This window comes from Heterodontus francisci, chromosome 17, assembly GCF_036365525.1.
Source record: "Heterodontus francisci isolate sHetFra1 chromosome 17, sHetFra1.hap1, whole genome shotgun sequence".
NCBI classification, from domain to species: Eukaryota; Metazoa; Chordata; class Chondrichthyes; order Heterodontiformes; family Heterodontidae; genus Heterodontus; species Heterodontus francisci.
In genome coordinates this window covers 82,131,641-82,152,863 of record NC_090387.1, presented here as the reverse complement: position 1 = coordinate 82,152,863, position 21,223 = coordinate 82,131,641, and the positions used below count along the sequence as shown (strand labels likewise).

Below are 21,223 nucleotides of genomic sequence, written 5' to 3'. Positions count from 1 at the left end.
AGCATAGTCCTCTCACCTTGGGCGGCACAGTGGCGCAGTGGTTAGCACCGCAGCCTCACAGCTCCAGCGACCCGGGTTCAATTCTGGGTACTGTCTGTGTGGAGTTTGCAAGTTCTCCCTGTGTCTGCGTGGGTTTTCTCCGGGTGCTCCGGTTTCCTCCCACAGCCAAAAGACTTGCAGGTTGGTAGGTAAATTGGCCGTTATAAATTGTTCCTAGTATAGGTAGGTGGTAGGGAAATATAGGGACAGGTGGGGATGTGGTAGGAATATGGGATTAGTGTAGGATTAGTATAAATGGGTGGTTGATGGTCGGCACAGACTCGGTGGGCCGAAGGGCCTGTTTCTGTGCTGTATCTCTAAACTAAACTTGCAATAAACATCACCATCTTCCACCAAAAACTGCAAGGTTAGCAGGTGAGTCTGTCATTTGACTACAAAAGGTGTCAGATCTGGCTCAGTTGTAGCCCTCACCTCTGAATCAATAGGTTGTGTTTTCAAGTCCCACTCCAGGGGCTTGGAGACAATATTGAGGCCGACACTTCAGTTCAGTCTTTCAGATGAGATGTTAAACTGAGGCCTCACCTGCCCTTTCAGTTGGACATAAATGATTCCATGGTACTATTTTGAAGAGGAGCAGTGGAGTTATCACCAATGCATTGGCCAACATTAATCCCTCAACCAACAGCACAAACAGATTATCTGGCAATTACCTCTTGTGGGATCTTGCTGTGTCCAACTTGGCTGCCAAATTTCATACATTAAAACAGTGCCTTCACTTCAAGAGTACTTCATTGTCTGTGAAGTGTTTTGAGACATCCTAAGGATAGGACTAGCCCATTTAACTGCCAGTGGACATGGTGCTGCGAGTAGTCAGAAACAACTTTAAACAAAGAAACAACACTTTCCAAACAGGGCGAGAGCAATGGACCATCTTATTCCCTTAACTTTTATAGCAGCTTCAAGTTTGAAACCCTCAGGTTTTTCTTTGTATTTGAGCAATACCTAGTTTTAGATCACACCAATCATTCAGCAAAACTTAGAGCTGGTCTGCAAAGAGGACAATCACTTGCTTGCTTCATATCCTATTTGGGACAGGATGATTTCTGGTTCCACGATACTTTGAAATGATTTTTTTTTTTTTACACAGCCCTCCAAAACACACATTCACAGAATAATACAGTGCAGAAGAGGCCCTTCGGCCCATCAAGTCTGCACTGATGCATTAAAACACCTGACCTGTCTACCTAATCCCATTTGCCAGCACTTGGCCCATAGCCTTGAATGTTATGACGTGCCAAGTGCTCATCCAGGTACTTTTTAAAGGACGTGAGGCAACCTGCATCTACCACCCTCCCAGGCAGGGCATTCCAGACCGTCACCACCCTCTGGGTAAAAATGTTCTTCCTCAAATCCTTCTTAAACCTCCCGCCCCTCACCTTAAATTTGTGACCCCTCGTAACTGACCCTTCAACTAAGGGGAACAGCTGCTCCCTATCCACACTGTCCATGCCCCTCATAATCTTGTACACCTCGATCAGGTCACCCCTCAGTCTTCTCTGCTCCAGTGAAAACAACCCAAGCCTATACAACCTCTCTTCATAGCTTAAATGTTCCATCCCAGGCAATATCCTGGTGAATCGCCTCTGCACCCCCTCCAATGCAATCACATCCTTCCTGTAGTGTGGCGACTAGAATTGCACACAGTAGTCCAGCTGTGGCCTTACCAAAGTTCTGTACAACTCCAACATGACCTCTCTGCTTTTGTAATCTATGCCTCGATTGATAAAGGCAAGTGTCCCATATGCCTTTTTCACCACCCTATTAACCTGCCCTTCTGCCTTCAGAGATCTATGGTACGCCACTGGACACTGGCTTCCAGTCACTAAAACAGCCGTCTGTCATCACTCTCTGTCTCCGACAGCTAAGTCAATTTTGAATCCATATCAAGTTACCTTGTATCCCATATTATACCACCTTTCTTAGGAATCTGCACTCAAGAAAATAGTCTTGTTTGCTCAACAAGCTCAAAGAAACTACAATGACTGTTAGTCCACTTTGTTACTTTCAACCTTAAGAACCTGAATCATGATTTGCGATCACTCATTCTAGTGACCTTCCTTTCACTTCAGCCCATAAGCATTCCATCTTCTCAGTTCCACCTCACGATCAACAGCAATATCATTCAATAAGAAAAGGAAGGAAGAACTTCCGTTTCTATAGTGCCTTTCATGCCCTCAGGATGTCCCAAAGCTCTTTACAACAATGTACTTTTTGAATTGTTGCAATGTCGGAAAACAATACAACCAATTTGTACACAAGGTCTCACGAACAGCAACGAGATACATGATTACATCATCGCTTTATTAATGACATTGGTTGAGGAAGTGGGACGAGAACCCATGACCTTTGACTCAAGTGAGAGCGCTACCAAGGTTGGTGCCGGTATCTTGTAAAACCAACTCAACTCTAATATCGACTCAACCCACCTAGGCTATAGTAAAACAAGTACATGGAAGAACTGTACAAGATACCTCGTGACACAAGAACCTCAAGAAAAGCAGCCATTATTGTGGCCAAGAAATGGTCTCAGCTCATTCAGATTAGGTCCTTCATCTCAAAGGAGGAGCCGAAGGAAGTTGTTTGTGGTGAATATAAGAAACCAAGGAGTGCAAACACACAAACATCCTCAGCGGTGTACTCTGCTGAATGTTTCAGAAAATAACTGTTCACGACCCTTTATAAAATGACTTCCCACATTGTGACCCAGTTTATAGGATGAAGGCCTTGCTGTTTGTTGAGAGGAGGCATACAGGACAGAGCAGATGGCTGGCACTCACATTTCCTACAGTGAGCTTAAGCTGTCTTTGCACAGTCAGAAGTTCCCAGCAGAGCATCTCATTACTTCTGGTAAACAAGGCTTACCACAGAAGACACAAAGAGAATGAACCTGGATCCACTTTAAAAGTACTGTGATCTCTTAATATGGGACAGACTGGATAATAACTGTTTTCCAGTCTACAAATATGAGTGTGTGTTCCAATACAGCACCACCAGATTGCACTCTAATTTAGCTGATATGCAAAGAACAAACTTCACTTTGACAATTGATAAAGACTTGGGGAAGAGAAATGCTCCTATTATTAAACATCTGTGCAAATTTAAAAACAGCAAGTCTAGCTTGGAGCTCAATAATTCATCCAGCTAAGTAATAGTTACAAGGGGAACTAGTTTCCATGATTCAACCAAAATCAGCATAGGAATGGAGTTGGCACATAAAACCGCGTCACCTCATTCAGACTGGTAAGGTTATAGTCATCTAGGCACCAATGATCAGCAGTGTGTACACAAGCCTGCAGCTTGCTTCAACCGGATGTGCACATTTACTAGCATTCGTCAAATCTTCGAAGGACTGGCACAGGCATGGGCCAATAAGTAGATAGAGCTGCACTGTGGAACTGTCCTATAATCTAAACTGGTTCTGGGAGGTTGTGCAGTCTCCATCTGTTCCACTGCAGCTGATACAATCCTATTCCTACATTAAGTGGTGTTACTGAAGGCAGAATGGTTAAATCAGCTGCAATCCTGTCGCACACTATTAGCACTTCACACAAATCCATTTCGTTGCTGTAATGAGTGGCATTCATATCAGATATTTCATCATTAATTCAAATAGGGTTTGACTGGACCAAATTCTAGAAAGGAGGATTTAACTGGCATATTCAGTGGTGCAGGGATTGGGAGGGGGGGGGGGGGGGCTGCCCTCCATAATATAGGCAGTATGGCCAAAAACATTAATGGAAAGCAGGCAAAGACCTCCTGTGAAAACTTTACTTTTTAATCCCACTCGAGGTCCTGAGAACATGAGTTAAGTTATTCTTTCTTCAGAATGTGGATCTAAAAGACCATAAGGAGCAGCACTGTAGGTGACAGTGCCAGAGCCAGATAAACATCCCCCATCCCATCAACAGGTCTATCAAATTGAGCCACTTCAGATCTGGGGTGTGTTCACCTGGTTTGGGACATTGCACTAATGACTAGAGCTGGGGATCTGGAATTTCCTGTGTATTTGTGCCCAGAGACAATGTGCATAACCGCAAATCAAATATGCAACTCTAAAATGATGAAAGGCTTCAGTAAGGTAGAAAATGCCCCCAAGGGAGAACAGACCATAAGAATAAGATGGTTACTAATAGGGAAATCAGCAGAAACCTCCATATCCAAAGAGTGGAAGCTATATAAACACATAATGGAGAAAGGAACAGAGGAATATGTTGATGAGGTTAGGAGGAGGCTCATGTGGATCACAAACACCGACATGGTCCAGTTTCTGTGCTGTGAATACCATGTAGCATTAACCTTATGGAGTATAAGAGCTCAATTAAATTCACAGTTTAATACTCCATCATTCAACACAAGCTGACTGTTAATGAGTACTAAAGCCCTCTCCTAGATTTTTTACATTGACTGAAGATTCGCATTTCTTAACAATGTGCAGTGGCTGTTAATGAGAATAACAGCAGCTTGTATTTATATAGCACCTTTAACACAGTGGAACATCTCAAGGCACTTTACAGGAACAAAATTAGACACTGAGCCACTTAAGGAGATATTAAAAGCAGGACCTCTAAGGTTGTAATCTCTGGATTACTGTGTCACGTGTTAGCGAGTTTCGAAATAGGAGGATAGAGCAGATGAATGCGTGGCTGAGGAGATGGCGCAGGAGGGAGGGCTTTAGTTTCCTGGATCACTGGGTCTGTTTCTGGCAAAGGTGGGACCTGTACAAGTTGAACGGGTTGCACCTGAATCGGAATGGGACAAGCATCCTTGCTGGGAGATTTGCTAGTTCTGTTGGGGGGGGTGGGGGGGGGGGGGGGGGTTTAATATAGAACAGGAGGTGAGACTGCCTGGAAGGCAGAGCAAATATAGACCTGGTAAGGCACAAGGGAAAAATACAAGGCTGGATTGCATCTATTTCAATGCAAGGAGTCTTACTAGTAAGGCAGATGAATTGAGGGCGTTAATTAGCAAATGGAATTATGATATTATTGCTATCACAGAGACATGGTTGAGGGAGGGACAGGACTGGAAGCTCAATATTCCAGGGTATAGAATCTTTAGGCGCGACAGGGGAGGGGATAAAAGAGGAGGTGGTATTGCACTGTTGATCAAGGAGTCAATTACTGCAGGAAGGAGGGATGATATCTTAGAAGGTTCCTCAAATGAGAGCATATGGGTAGAACTTAAAAACAAAAAGGGGGCAATCACTTGGCCGGGTGTTTACTACAGGCCTCCAACGAGTCAGGAAGAGATAGAGGAGCAGATATATAGGCAAATCTCAGAGGTGTAAAAATAATAGGGTAATAATAGTCGGGGATTTCAACTTCCCCAATATTAACTGGGATAGTCTTAGTGCAAAAGGCTTAAAAGGGGCAGAATTCTTAAAAAGCATACAGGAGAGCTTTTTGAGCCAGTATGTAGAAAGTCCTACAAGGGATGGGGCAGTACTGGACCTAAACCTAAGGAATGAAGCTGGTCAAGTGGTAGAAGTGTCAGTGGGGGAGCATTTTGGGGATAGTGACCATGACTCTAAGATTTAAGGTAATTATGGAAAAGGACAAAGATGGACCAGAAATAAATGTACTGAACTGGGGGAAGGCCAATTTCAATATCATAAAACAGGATATGGCCAAAGTGAACTGGGAGCAGCTACTTGCAGCAAAGTCTACATCACATCAGTCGGAGTCAAAGAGGAAATAGTGAGAGTTCACAGCCAACATGTACCCATTAAGGTGAAGGGTAGGACTAACAGGCCCAGGGAACCCTGGATGTCAAGGGATATAGAGGATTGGATCAGGAAAAAAAAGGAGGCTTATGGCAGATCACAAGTGCTGAAAACAGCGGAGGCATTAGAGGAGTATAGAAAGTGTAGGATGGCATTTAAAAAAGTAATTAGGAGAGCGAAGAGGGGGCATGAAAAAACACTGGCGGGCGAGATAAAGGAAAATCCCAAGGCGTTTTATAAGCATATTGAGGGTAAGAGGATAACCAAGGAAAGAGTAGGGCCCATTAGGGACCAACGTGGCTTTGTGTGGAGCCGGAGGATATAGGTGAGGTTTTAAATGATTACTTTTCATCGGTGTTCTCTATGGAGAAGGACGATGTAGGTGTTGAGATCAGGGTGGGGGATAGTGATATACTTGAACATATTAACATTGAAAGGGAGGAAATATTAGCTGTTTTAGCGGCTTAAAAGTCAATAAATCCTCAGGCCCAGATGAGCTGTATCCCAGGCTGTTATGTGAGGCAAGGGAGCAGATAGCAGGGGCTCTAACACAAATTTTCAAATCCTCTCTGGCCACAGGAGAGGTACCAGAGGACTGGAAGACAGCAAATGTGGTACCTTTATTCAAGAAGGGTAGTAGGGATAAACAAGGTAATTGTAGGCCGGTGAATCTAACATCAGTGGTTGGGAAAATATTGGAAACATTTGTGAGGGACAGGATTAATCTCCACTTGGAGAGGCAGGGATTAATCAGGAATAGTCAGCATGGCTTTGTCAGGGGGAGATCATGTCTAACTAACTTGATTGAATTTTTCAAGGAGGTGACCAGATGTGTCGATGAGGGTAAAGCAGCAGATGTAATATACATGGATTTCAGTAAGGCTTTTGATAAGGTCCCGCATGGGAGATTGGTTAAGAAGGTTAGAGCCCATGGGATCCAGGGCAATTTGGCAAATTGGATCCAAAATTGGCTTAGTGGTAGGAGGCAGAGTGTGATGGTCGAGGGTTGTTTCTGCGATTGGAAGCCTGTGACCAGTGGTGCACCGCAGGGATCGGTGCTGGGACCTTTGCTGTTTGTAGTGTACATTAATGATTTAGACGTGAATGTCGGAGGTATGATCTGTACGTTCGCAGATGACACGAAAATTGGCGGTGTTGTAAATAGCGAGGAGGAAATCCTTAGATTACAGGGAGATATAGATGGGCTGGTAAGATGGGCGGAGCTATGGCAAATGGAATTTAATCCTGAGAAGCATGAGGTAATGCATTTTGGGAGGACTAAAAAGGCAAGAGAATACACAATGGATGGTAGGACCCTAGGAAATACAGAAAGTCAGAAGGACCTTGGTGTACTTGTCCATAGATCACTGAAAACAGCAGCACAGGTAGATAAGGTGGTTAGGAAGGCATATGGGATACTTGCCTTTATTAGCCAAGGCATAGAATATAAGAGCATGGAGGTTATTGCATTGGAGAGGGTGCAGAGGAGATTCACCAGGATGTTGCCTGGGCTGGAGCATTTCAGCTATGAAAAGAGACTGAAAAGGCTACGGTTGTTTTCCTTGGAGCAGAGAAGGCTGTGGGGGGATATGATTGAGGTGTACAAGAGGGGCACCGATAGGTTAAATAGGAGGAAACTTTTTCCCTTAGTGGAGGGGTCAAGAACCAGGGGGCATAGATTTAGGGTAAGGGGCAGGACGTTTAGGGGAGCTTAGAGGCAACATTTTTCACCCAGAGGGTAGTTGGAATCTGAAACGCACTGCCTGAAGAGGTGGTGGAGGCAGGAAACCTCACAACTTATAAGTATTTAGATGAGCACTTGAAACGCCATAGCATACAGGGCTACGGGCCAAGTGCAGGAATATGGGATTAGAATAGTTGGGTACTGTATGGCCAGCACAGACACGATGGGCCGAAGGGCCTGTTTCTGTGCTGTTTTACTCTATGACTCTATGTAACCAAAAGCTTGGTCAAAGAGATAGGTTTTAAGGAGCATCGTAAAGGAGGAACAAGAGGTAGAGAGGCAGAGAAGTTTAGGGAGGGAATTTCAGAGCTTAGGGCGTTGGCAGCTGAAGGCTTGGCTGTCAATGATGCAGCAATTAAAACTGGGGATCCCAGTTGGAGGAGTGCAAATAGCTCAGAGGGTTGGAGGACATTATAGACATATATAGAGGGGTAAGGCCACAAAGGGATTTGAAAATAAGGATGAGAATTTTAAAATTGAGGTGTTCCTTAACCAGGAGCCAATGTAGTTCAGCAAGTAAAAGGGGTAAGGGGTAAACGGAACTTGCTGTGATTTAGGACACAGGGAGCAGAGTTTTGGATGACTTCAGGTTTACAGAAGGTGGAAGATTGGAGGCTGGCCTGAAGTGCATTGGAAGAGTCAAGAATAGAGGTAACAAAGGCATAGATGAGGGTTTCAGCAGATGAGATAAGGCAGGTGAGTCAAGCAATATTATGGAGTTGGAAATAGGTAGTCTTCGCGATGGCATGGATATGTGGCTGGTAGTTCAACTCGGGGCCAGTATCTCAATAGGTCTGTGCCAGTTTATGGTCCACAAGAGTCTCCTCCCACCCTTCTTCATCTAACCCCATCAACATAACCCTCTATTCCTTTCTCCACGTTTGTATGTATCTTGGTTAGTATCTCAAAAACACTGATTCACAATCTCTTTACTACATAAGACATCCTTTAAGAATTTGGAACAATCTACACTCAAGTTTCAAGTTGACGAAGACTCAGCTCAGACTTCTTTCCATGCTTTGAATCCAATAGTTAGGATGCACAGTGGCAGTCCTGCATGCTAACAAAATAACAACCACAAGTTCCTCCCAACTCTCCATGGAGGATGCACCTGAAGAGAAAGGAATGTATCCAACTGGCTTCCATTAGAAATTGAGTCTGTGCAGGAGTTTGGGGGGGACTCAATGGCATAGCGGTAATGTCATTTAACTAGTAACCCAGAGGCCGAGGCCAATTCCTTAGAAACAGATCAAATCCTGAGGCAGCTGATGGAATATAAATTCAATTAAAATAATTTGGAGTTGAAAGCTAGTCTCAGTAATGGTGCCATGAAACTATCGATTATCGCAAAAACCCACCTGGTTCTTTTAGGGAAGGAATGTTGCCGTCCTTACCTGGTCCGGCCTACCTGTGACTCCAGACCCACAGCAATGTGATTGACTCTTAATTGCCCTCAGAAATGGCCGAGCAGTTGTCAAGAGCATTTAGGGATGGGCAACAATTGCTAGCTTTGCCAGTAACGCCCACATCGTAGGAAAGAATAAAAAAATTCTCTAGATTGTAGCATCACTAGCCTTTCTCATAAGCAAATCCCTGGCCCCTTATGATCAGGAGCCAATATTTGGTTGCACCAACAAAAGACTTGGTTATGAGTGGCATGTGATATTACATATGCACTCCCTAATCAAGAGGTGAACTGATTAACACTTTAGCGAGACAAGGCCAAATAAAAATCAAGCTGTTTTATTTTACTAATAATGCGCAGAGAAGCATGTATAGTAAATCTCATCTTGTTCCAACTTAATTCCACAACACTCCTGATAACAAAACAAAATACACTACTGTCCTTGTTATAGGGCTAAATGCATCTTCAGATCAGAGAATTCACTGAAATTGGTTAATCCTGAACCCAAATGGAAAGATTTACTCTCTCCAGGTCTGGCTCTCACCCAGATGGTTTCAAACCATGTGTTTCCTGGTCCTTTTGTTTCCTGACAGGTCAGGAAACCAAACTCTAGCCCCTTTCCCCACATCCAAGGATTGGCCAGCTGAGCTTCCAATTAAACCACCTACAAACCTATAAGGGGCAAATTCCCTGCAATTATCTATGCTGCTCTCATATGAATAAGGCCATCCTAATTTCATAGGTGTAGATGTTCAATAGTCTAAATGTCTCAAGTTAAAGTGGTATACAGGAAACACTGCTTCACTAGCAGGTTTGTCTCAATTTAATGGACATTTTCTAGAAGCTGTGTTCAGTGGATTTGACCTGGTAGGCTGAATTTAGTTTATTAATAATTTCACGCAAATTACACTAAAATCCTACTGTGGCCAAACAGACAGAAATCCAGAAACCTGACGGTGCCAGACTCAAATCTAAGATAAGAGTGACGCAGGGAGGACGTCATGACCCAGCTTTGGCAGAAAGGCAAGCTAAAAGCGGTTACAGAGTGCATTTCTGCCACAGGGGACTGATAGCTATTGAGCAAATAGCAGCTGAAGTCTAAGATCAAGGGATGAAGAGAAGACTTTGCTCTTTTTGGAGGGGGGGTTGGTGGCAATAACCATCAAATGGTTGGTATTATACTATGGATCAAGAGATAAGCATGTTAAATACATGGGGTGGGGGCAGAATAAAGGCTTTAATTCATGACATTTAGAGTAGCCACATAATGAATAGTTTGATAAGACTGATCCTTCAATATGTTTCTATGGATTAAATTAACTTCAAAGGAGTCTAATTCGTCACTCAGTGGCTGCGGCTGGAAAACACAATCTGCTTAAGAGAGAGAGAAAGGAAGTCGTCCTCTTTTGACAGCCTTCATCATCTGCCACTGTCAGAAGTCTACAGACTCATTTAGCACACGTCCTTCTGTCAAAGCATTTCAAGGTGTTTCAAATAAACATAGATAAGCCCATTACACTGGGGAAAATGGCCCACATCGACGAATGGAGATTTAAAGCTTTGCAGTTTTAGTCAACTACATTTTTTAAAAGTTTGCTTCAGAGATTATTGCCCATATTTCCTGAAGTAGGGACCAATGATTTTCAACTTCTATCACCTAATTTTTTGCTTCTTGACACAATCCAAACCAGCAATCCAAGATAGTTAAATTTATGAAGGGATCTTATAGGGTTGAGAGAAAATGTTTCAACTGGTGGAAGAGTCCAAAACTCGGAACCATAAATATGAGGTAGTCACTAATAAATCGAAATAGGAATTCAGAAGAAATATTAGTATGTACCATCTACAAGATGCACTGCTGCAACTCAGCAAGCCTCCTTCAACAGCACCTTCCAAACACGTGACCTCTACCACCCAGAAGGTCAAGGACAGCAATCACATGGGAACACCAACTGCAAGATCCCCTCCATGTCTATCACCACCCCGACTTGGAACTATATCATAGTTCCTTCACTGTCGCTGGGTCAGAAGCCTAGAACTCCCAGCATCACAGAACCATGTTTGTCCGTACACCACAGGACAGCAGCAGTTCAAGGAGGCAGCTCACCCATCACCTTCAAAGGTAATTAAGGATGGGCAATAAATGCTGGTCTTGCCAGCGACGCCCATATTCCAAAAACAAAAACACAGACAGTGGTACGAATGTGGAACTCGCTACCGCAAGGAGTAGCTGAGGTGAATAGCACAGATGCATTTAAGGGGAAGCTAGACAAGAAAACAAGGGAGAAAAGAATAGCTGATTAGGTTAGATGAAAACGAGTGAGAGGAAGCTTGTATGGAGCTTAAACACCAGCACAGACCAAATCGGCTGAATGACCTGTGTTTCTGCGCTGTGAATTCTATGTAATTCTCATGTACAAGTGTTCTGAACTCTCTTACAGGCCAGTTATACTCCAGCTATCATGTTAATGTAAAGCTGTGCTGAATGCCCACTGACACAAAAGGAGTAATGTAACTTTGGAACCAGGTCAGTCAGCCAACTGCAGCTGGGAATCCTCGCTGCTTACCCCACCTCCTAGAACAGACCCCGCATATTTGGGTTTCACACCATACGCACTATAACTGCAGACCACCTGGAAGCTTTTTAAGATTTCATTTTAAATTCTCTCAATGTTGGCAAAGAGCCCATACGCCAGTGGACACGAAGATTAAAATATAACTGGTCAGTAAACACCACTTTGTGCCCACAGTGCCCGTCACTGGGTAGAGAGTAACGGCCAGAGACATTACTGGACTCCCCAGATCGAATGCAGTATAATTACACCCAAGTACAAGGGGTTATAAAATTAAAACCTGTTCTCTTCAAAATGACTTTTTTTTTTGCAAAAGTACAGCTGAAGCTTCAGATATGTCAATATTTAACTCCAGCCGAAGAGTGCACATCAGTGTTCATTTCTGAATAATGCAAATTTTCATTTTACTAATTAAACATATTACATTTATATAGCCTTACCACTTCTCAGAGATGATGCACAGAACAAATTACATTATGCAATGAGTGCTATATTGTGGAAAACTATGGCAACCATTTAGCATGTAGTAAGATCCCAAAAAAAAGCCACCAGATAAATGAGCAGTTAGGGTTTTCCTGGTGGTGTTGGTTGAGGGAGGAATATTGGCTAGGACAGGCACTCCTGTTATATGGTGGGAAAGGGCATCAAGTGATATGGAGCTAAGGCAGATAAATGGAGCTGAGGTATAGATCAGCCATGATCTAATTGATCAATGGCAGAACAGGCCCGGGGGGGGCTGAATGGCCTAGACTTATTTCTATTTTCCCAACACTATGCTCTTTAAATTGTGCCATGGTATCGTTAACATCCACTTCAACAGGTTGAACATCTCATCTGAATAATGTAGCATTCCCTCTGTACTACAAGTAGCAGCAGCTAAATTACCCGCTAAAGTCTTGGGCTTGAAAATTATGACTGACCTTATGGAACAGCTCGCATACCATCCTTTTGCATTCAAGGCTTTCAAATGCAGCTGAGACTGGAGGAATTAAAAACCTCTTAAGCAACTAAAATGGCTCCTAAGAGTTTGAGCAGACAACCCATTTCCTAGTTCACCCCTAAGTCCACCCATAATCAAGCATAATTGGCTCTCTCAGGTTGCAGGGTGCCTGCTGCTGTAGAAAACTGATAATAGCACACTGGTGCAGTGAGCTTGCTGTGCTGGGACAGAATGGAGGGAACATTACTCCATATCTAACCTGTGCTGGAAGTGGCCAGAAAGTGCAAGATGCTAATGCTGGGTGCTGAAAGTGAAGAAACAAGCAATAACATCCCTCATCTGGAACAGCACAAATATCACCAGTCAAAGCACCAAACAGAAATCTGCATTCTGCCCCCGCCCTTGTGGAGAATATGCACGACAGCAATTACTCAAGCACTTGAATTAAAGCTGCCTATAACAGATACGCTGACTTCGGTTTGTCCATTAAACCGGTCATAGAACCCAAATACCTTTTCATACAAGTCCGGGTGCCTGCCATCTATATTCAGAGGGTCTGCAGGAATCACAACCAAGGGTTACACTGAGTGGTAACAAAAGCTATGACAGTGCTTTCGCTTTTATCATGGCTGTCAAACCTGGTGTGTCTTGAGTCAAATCAATTGGGAATTTGAAATTAGTTAATACCTGAATGAAGACATCAAGCTAGATTCTCTCAAACTCTCCTTGGCAGTTAGTGACATGAGATCCGAGATGTGCCTGAATAGAGATATATGACGGGAATGAGAAAACTGGCCCCTGGGATCAGGCATCGGCTTGGCCTGACCTCAACGTAAACTCGGCTCAACTAAGATCAATTCAGAAATTCCATCTTTCAAAGTCATTCTTTCACATGACAAATTGTGGCCTCTATCCAGATTCACATTTCTTGGGAAAACTGTCAAGTTTAGTTTTAGTTTAGTTTAGTTTAGAGATACAGCACTGAAACAGGCCCTTCGGCCCACCAAGTCTGTGCCGACCATCAACCACCCATGTTATACTAATCCTACACTAATTCCATATTCCTACCACATCCTCACCTGTCCCTATATTTCCCTACCACCTACCTATACTAGGGACAATTTATAATGGCCAATTAACCTATCAACCAGCAAGTCTTTGGCATGTGGGAGGAAACCGGAGCACCCGGAGGAAACCCATGCAGACACAGGGAGAACATGCAACAGGCAGTACCCAGAATTGAACCCGGGTCGCTGGAGCTGTGAGGCTGCGGTGCTAACCACTGCGCCACTGTGGTTTCAATGTAGGAAAAAAAAATGGGAAATCCAAGCTGAAGCAAGCTGATTAAATCATGCTTGGGGCCTGGCCCAGTGGAAGCAGTGAACAGCAGGTGCCTGTTTCGTTTTCAGTCAAGTATTTAGACTTACACCAATAGTCAATATGTTTGGTACTATAACAAAACAGAATTTTGCATTTTGTTTTACCAAAACAGCTGCTGGAGTCCTCTAAAGCAAGAGAAATTTAGATCTGATTTAAATTGCTAATGGCTGCACCTGTAAGTAACTGGTGTTGTCTGTAATTTGAATGAGCCAGCTCTCACTCCATTGCCATGCAATTTTAAAATCAACACTTTTTCAAATCCCTCCATGGCCTTGGCCCTTCCCTATCTCTGTCAACTCTTCCAGCCGCACAACCTGCCAAGATCTCTGCGCTTCTCCAATTCTGGGCGCTTGTGCGTTCCCGATTTTCATCACTCCACCACTGGTGGCTGTGCCTTCAGCTGTCTGGACCCTGAAGCTCTGCAGTTCCCTTCTTAAAACCTCCCACGTTAACTAAGCTTTTTGTCACCTGTCCCCAATATCTTGTTATGTGGCTTTTGTTTAATATTCCTGTGATGTGCCTTGAGGCGTTTTACTACATTAAAGGTGCTGGAGAATACAAATGGCTGCGATTGCTGTTACCTGGAAACTCATCAGTGTGGTTTGGATTTTAAACACAAATTCCTGCAGATTCGGTCACATGAATTCTACCAGACTCTAGTCACATAACATTTTACATTTCAGTTGCAAATAATGGTTATCTTATTCAAATACAATATTAATTTCTGGAAATCTGACTTCAAGAATTAGGTTAAAAGGAGTTCTCAGTTTAGCAGTACCCTTTGAATTCTGGAGCATCGCATCACAATTCAATCCTTACACATGTCTGAAACACCATCAGACTTAATTTTTAAAGCCAAAATTTGTTCTAAGGATAACTTACTCATTATGCATTTTCTTTGTTGCATTTTATATATTACACTTTGTAACATTTTAGCCTTTTGTACTTTGTTTTCTAAACATATTACAGTTTTACTCAATTCAAAAGATGCTAAACTGAAGTCTACATTATGATTTTTTTTAAAAATTAATTCCCAGTTTTACTTATGTTGATTAATTTAAATTACTGAATAGCTTAAATTTTGAGCATAAAGAAACGAGTGAATTACCAGGACTATTTGGTACAGTCTGTAAACTGATTTTGTTTGATACTGTAGCATGGAACTACTTTAAATCCAGTGAGCTGAATAAGGCAGGCAGTCATTATTAATGCTCAGATCACGTGATCACGTGCAAGAGATGAGGAAACGTACAGCTTCCAGAGTGTAGGGGACACTGTGGTGATAACCCAAAATGGAACATGAACCTTTAACGTGAAAGCACTGAACACTTCTTCATAAACCCACAGGCCTCCAAGTTGGTGCTCACCTCATCTGACTCATCAGAAAGCGTCTTCAGCAACATGGGAAAGAGGCTGTCTGTGTGCCGGAACATCTGAGATACAATGAAAAGCTCCATTAGGATATTTATCGACAGATTTTCCTCGTCAAAACACGTACACTAACATTGCAGTTCTGCACCAAGGTTAAACTTACGCTTTCGTTATCAGACGCTCAGGCCCAAAACAAAGCAGAGTACAACTCTCTGCTTCAGCTGTCTTTCCACCAACACTGTAATTGCAGTGTAAATTGTGACATCCGGACCGAGGGGTAGTTGAACACAGTGGCGCAGTATGGGCGGCACAGTGGTTAGCACCGCAGCCTCTCAGCTCCAGCGACCCGGGTTCAGTTCTGGGTACTGCCTGTGCGGAGTTTGCAAGTTCTCCCTGTGACTGCGTGGGTTTCCGCCGGGTGCTCCGGTTTCCTCCCACAAAGACTTGCAGGTTGATAGGTAAATTGGCCATTGTCAATTGCCCCTAGTGTAGGTAGGTGGTAGGAGAATGGTGGGGATGTGGTAGGAAATATGGGGATTAATCTAGGATTAGTATAAATGGGTGGTTGTTGGTCGGCACAGACTCGGTGGGCCGAAGGGCCTGTTTCAGTGCTGTATCTCGAAATAAATAAAAGTAACTGAGTGAGAGTTTCCACAGTGCATCCTGTAGATTGTACAGATTGCAGGCACAGTGTGCCAGTGATGGAGGGAATGAATATCAAGTCCAGTGTCAGGAGCATGGATCAAGCAACTGTGTCCTGGATAGTTCTTCATTAGCAATCTTACTTCCAGAGACCACAAGAATAGCAAGATGTGGAATTGAAAAAATTATGCCTTTCTGGGAATGGAGTGAAATGGAAGGAGGAAGAAAGGGAGAGAGAGAGAGAGAGATTCATGTGATCTACACTTGATATTGGAACTGAGAAAAGTTATTTATACCCTATTTAAAACACTTGGATCACCAAAATTCAAAAATTTAAAATGCATAGGCAATGATATTTTGCATAACGTTGGTAGGAACACAAACACCAATACTTCAATTACCCGGGCTTCTCAGTGTAAACAGAACCTCTGAGCCCAGCAATTCAGCTTTACCAGGAGGAGAATCAGCTGAGTAGTTAAAGCCAAGATAGGCAAATGCAATTTTACTACTGGAGAAATTGTGTACTTCCTTAACTCTGCATCAAGAGCACATTGCACCCTTGAACCAATGCCCTTTACACCTTTAAGACTTTTTTCACTGCAATACAAACTTTTTTTTCTAAGAAATGTTCCGTGTTTAAGACTTACAGACTATAATTAAAAAGAAAGAATTTGCATTTATATAGAGTCTTTCATGACCTCAGGACATCCCCAAGAACTTTAGTCAATGAAATACTTTTGAAGTACAGTCACTGTTATAGAAAATGTGGCAGCCAATTTGTGGACAGCTAGGTCCCACAAACAGCAATATGATAATGGCCAGATAATCAGTTTTTGTGATGTTGATTGTGGGATAAATATGGCCAGGATACTACAGGAAAACTCCCCTGCTCTTCTTCGCAATAGTGCGGTGGAATCTTTTATGCCCAGTCAAGGCAGCACACAGGACCACGCTTGACGCCTCATCCGGAAGACAGATCTTTAATAGTGTAGCACAATTATGCTACATTACATGGAACGGAGTACACATGTGCAGAAACACGACTTAAGTCAGCACAACACATGAACTGAGTGTTTGGGTAGACCCCGTCAAACATATTTTGCATTTTACTTCGATTTTCATACTCTGTCTGAAAAAGTATTTGAACCCTTCAACATGAAGTCCCATAATCTTCAACAGTAAGAATGCACCCAATTTAATTTTCCCTTTAAAACGAGCTTATACATTATTTTGCAGGTTTCAGCTGCAGACAATATTTGCTCTACTCTACGAGAAGATGTCGTTTGTTAAATTCAGCATTAGACTGACTGTTCTGTATCTCAGAATTGGGGTTTTTTCTCATCGGTTCGGTGATAATGATGTATAACGCCTCTGCCAGACTGAGTTAGAATTGTTCAAAGGTTCAATATTTCTGCTGTTAAATGTTTAATGAGAATTTGAAATCAAATTAAACCAACAAGCAATTCAACTTATTGAAGGCTTAACCTGTTAATTACAGGCCTTGTCCATGGCTCTTTCACTGAAAATGCAATTTAAAGGCAACTATGGGCCTTATAAAAAGTGAATAAAGCTAAGGAAGCAATGGGGCTTGAAGCTGCTTATCTCAACTCGGGCATCGTTCAGTCTTGGCACACGCAAGTTCAAAAGATGTACTTTTTTTAAAGTTAGTAACAGCTCTCCAGAGGAATAAACCTTTGGCATAGTTTTTACCCTGTTTTTGTGATATTTCAATCAGAGCACGCACATCTCATTTAGAAATCAATTCTGGGTTAATTAAGTTGCATTTTGTCACAGGCAGTAAAGCATGGAGGGACTGAATGCCAATTATAGCAAATGCCTATTAAAACTCATTTCAATTGCTTTGTGTGCTGCACTGATTAGCTACAAAGCCTCAAGCATTGGTCACTTCTGACATGAATGAAGTTATCCAAAATACTCAAATAATGTGTCAATTTGGTCAAGTCAGTAACATTCTTGCCTTTGATTCAGATGGTTGAGACTTCAAGTCCCACTACAGATGAGGGCAATTAATCCAGGCCAACACTTCAGTACAGTACTGAGGAAGTGTTGTACTGCTCAAAATGCCATCTTTCAGCTGAGACAACCCAAGGCCCCATCGGCCAGCTCAGGTGGGTATGGAATATTCCATGGCACAACTAAAAGTAGTGCAGAGTGTTCTCCCCAGTAGCCTCGACAACATTCTGCTCTCAATCAGCACCATCAAAAACAGATTATCTGATTACCATATTAAAAGCTATATCAAGGCAAGTTTGTGTTGTTGAGGTCTAAGATTTCAGGCTCTGATCAGAATCTCAGATATTCTATGGAAGGAGGAAGGAATCAGAAATGACCGACCATCGGAAACTTCTAAGCTGGTGTCACTACGTCAAGGAGATCCTGTGTGAGTGAGAGGAGTTACCAGGTCCAATCTAAAAACCTGATGGCATTTGCCAAGTCCCTCACTTTTCCTGAAGGGAAGTGTGGTGTGGTAGGCCATCCCCTACCACATCTACTAGTATGTTGCAGTAACTTTGGCCTGGGCCAATAAGTCCCATGCGCCTGATGCCAGCAGAGGTGAAGCAACATTGAGCGCCGAGGTCATCCTCAGACCCGACAGCAGCTGGAACAGATCACAAAACCCGACCAACTTTAAAGTACTAACACACAAACATGAAATGAAAAGAACTTGGTCCTGGACCAAGTAAGGCAACTTCAGCTTTAGAAAGGTCTTAAGTTGTTCAAGACCCTTGCTCAGATGGGCAAGGCTGACAGAAGAAACATTGGGTAAAACAGCACATGAAGTGTCTGGTGACCTGACCTGTGGAAAGCATGCAAAAATCATTGAATCTTACAGCACTGAAGGGGGCCATTCATCCCATCGTGCCTGTACTGGCTCTTTGAAAGAGTTAATTAGTCTCACTCCCCTGTTCTTTCCCCATAGCCCTACAAATTTCTCCCCTTCGACTATTTATCTAATTTCCTTTTGAAGGTTATTATTGAATCTGCTTCCACCATCCTTTCAGACAGTGTATTGCAAATCACAACAAGAACGTAAAAAAAAAAAACTGCTCATTTTCCCTCTGGCTCTTTTGCTGCTCAACCCTTGTGCCATTGGAAATGGTTTCTCCTTATTTACCACATCAAAACCTTTCATGATTTTGAATATCGAAATCAAAATCTCCCCTTAACCTTCTCTGCCCTGAAAATAACCCCAGCTTCTCCTGTCTCTCCACTTAACTGAAGTACATCATCTCTTATGCCAATCTAGCAAATCTCCTCTATACCCTCTCCAAGATCTGACAAGCTTCCTAAAGTGTGGTGCCCAGCTTGTACACAATCCTCCAGCTGATGCTTAACCAGTGATTTATAAAGGTTTAGCATAACTTCCTGTGGGAAAACACCTGCAAGATAAAGGAGTCTCGGAAGAATGAAGACGCTGTGATTGACCCCTGTAGGCTGCTTGGGCTATTTAGAAGTAGTGGAGGGTAACAAAGGAATGAAGATCAAACCTACATCTCACATATAATCCATAGAGGGCGAAATCCAAAGAAAAGTCATTTACAGATGTGGCTTAATTTGGTTTTATTTTTAGAAACTTAATTTCCTCAAACAGTACTGTTCAGACACGAGTTGTTACGTCAGTTATGGGAATGGTGGGCATTTCATGCCAGCTCCGACGCACGGGGATCAGCAAGTTGAGCAGTTTTAATATCTCTATAATAGATGAACCTGCAAGAAGCCCACATTGAGAGTAAATTGCTGTGTGCAAATCAGATTAAATTAAGGGGTGTAAAGAACATCTGTTTGAGTCAGCACCACTATTATTAAGGACAGAACAGAGTGGTAGCATAGGCTACAAATAACATTTAGAATCATAGATTTTTACTGCAGAGAATGAGGCATTTGTTTGGAGCTCTTCACTTCAGCCTATGCCCCTGCCATTTCCCCAGATCCTTTTCAATGCGTCAGCTGTACTGAGGTAGCACACTGGCCTCTGAGTCAGAAGGTCATGGGCTCAAGACCCTCTCCAGAGACACAATCCAGGCTGGCACACTGCAGTACAGTGAGTGCTGCACTCTTGGGGGTGCAATCTTTCGGACGCGACATTAAACCAAGGCTCTGACTGCCCTATCAGGTCCCATGGCACTTTTTGAAGAAAAGGATGAGAGTTCTCCCTGTGTCCTGGCAAATATTTATCCCTCAACCAACATCACCAAAACAGATTATTTAGCCATTAACTCATTGCTTTTTCTGCACAGATCGGCTGCCGCATTTCCAACATTAAAACTGTGACTACTTTAAGCACTTCATTGGCTGTAAAGTGCTTTGGCGTGTCCAGAGGTGATGAAAGACACTATCTAACTGAATGTCTTTTGTTCACTTTCTGTTAGTTCTTGCAAATACTTATTTCCTTCCTCCTTAGAAGTTGATTATGGGCTCTGCTTCCAGCACTTTCTTGTAGGGCATTTCACATTCTAAATGCGTAAAAACCCTTCCTAGCATTTCATATCAAGTTTGGGTATAAATTGCAGGTGTCTGACCCTGGATTTGAATATTTTCTCACTTCCTTCTGCCTATTTTAGCACTGGGGTCCAAGTAAATGTAACACTCATCAGCCAGGAGCACAAAACTCCTTCCCACTTGCTGAACCATAAAACACATGGGGAAGCCAGAGGTATTTTGCTGAACTTCCCTTCTCCCGTAGCCAGTGATCATTTACCCAATTACCAAATTAAGGATTTGAACCATTCCCATGCCTTTAGGAAGGGCTCTGTTGAACAAGCTGAGAACAGGAAAACATGTCAGATGTTGAGTACAAAGGCCTCAGCTCAGTATCGACATTGAATACTTCATGATATTACCAACACAAATGGTTTCAGTGCCATTGGGTTAAAAAGCAGGATAAAGAAATACAGTAGAAGAGTGTGCGCTTGCACATATACACACCAGGTCACGAACAGATGCAGCTGGTATGCCCCATGCAGCCAAATAGTCTGCCAAGTGTTTGAGCTCACATATGAATAAAGAAGCATTTTAAAAGTGCACCATAACTGAACCCAATGGGTCTTGTGGAGCTTGGTGTTGGGGAGAGTTAGCGATCTTTGGGAACTGGTCTCCAGCATAAACCAGCACCTTCAGGAGAGGATGATGATAATGAATGGGGAGGTGGTAGATTTATTTAATAAAAGGAAACTGAAGTCACCTTGATTGATTTTAGAATCACTTATGAAATTACATTCTAATGCAGTTCAGCCTCCTACCGAGTGTGAATACAGACCAGCGGCACAGTGGCGCAGTGGTTAGCACTGCAGCCTCACAGCTCCAGGGACCCGGGTTCGATTCTGGGTACTGCCTGTGCGGAGTTTGCAAGTTCTCCCTGTGTCTG

The 21,223-nt window shown here is 42.9% G+C and overlaps 1 protein-coding gene across 3 annotated transcripts in view; it reads right to left on the bottom strand.

Moving 5' to 3' along the window:
- Nucleotides 1–21,223, bottom strand: part of vac14 (vac14 homolog (S. cerevisiae)) — a 444,921-nt gene that overhangs the window by 292,369 nt on the left and 131,329 nt on the right. For all 3 annotated transcript variants that reach the window (XM_068049759.1, XM_068049760.1, XM_068049758.1), the window contains exon 13: nucleotides 15,192–15,257. In XM_068049759.1, coding sequence (XP_067905860.1) covers nucleotides 15,192–15,257 — 66 coding nt within the window. The remainder of the gene's footprint in view (nucleotides 1–15,191; nucleotides 15,258–21,223) is intronic.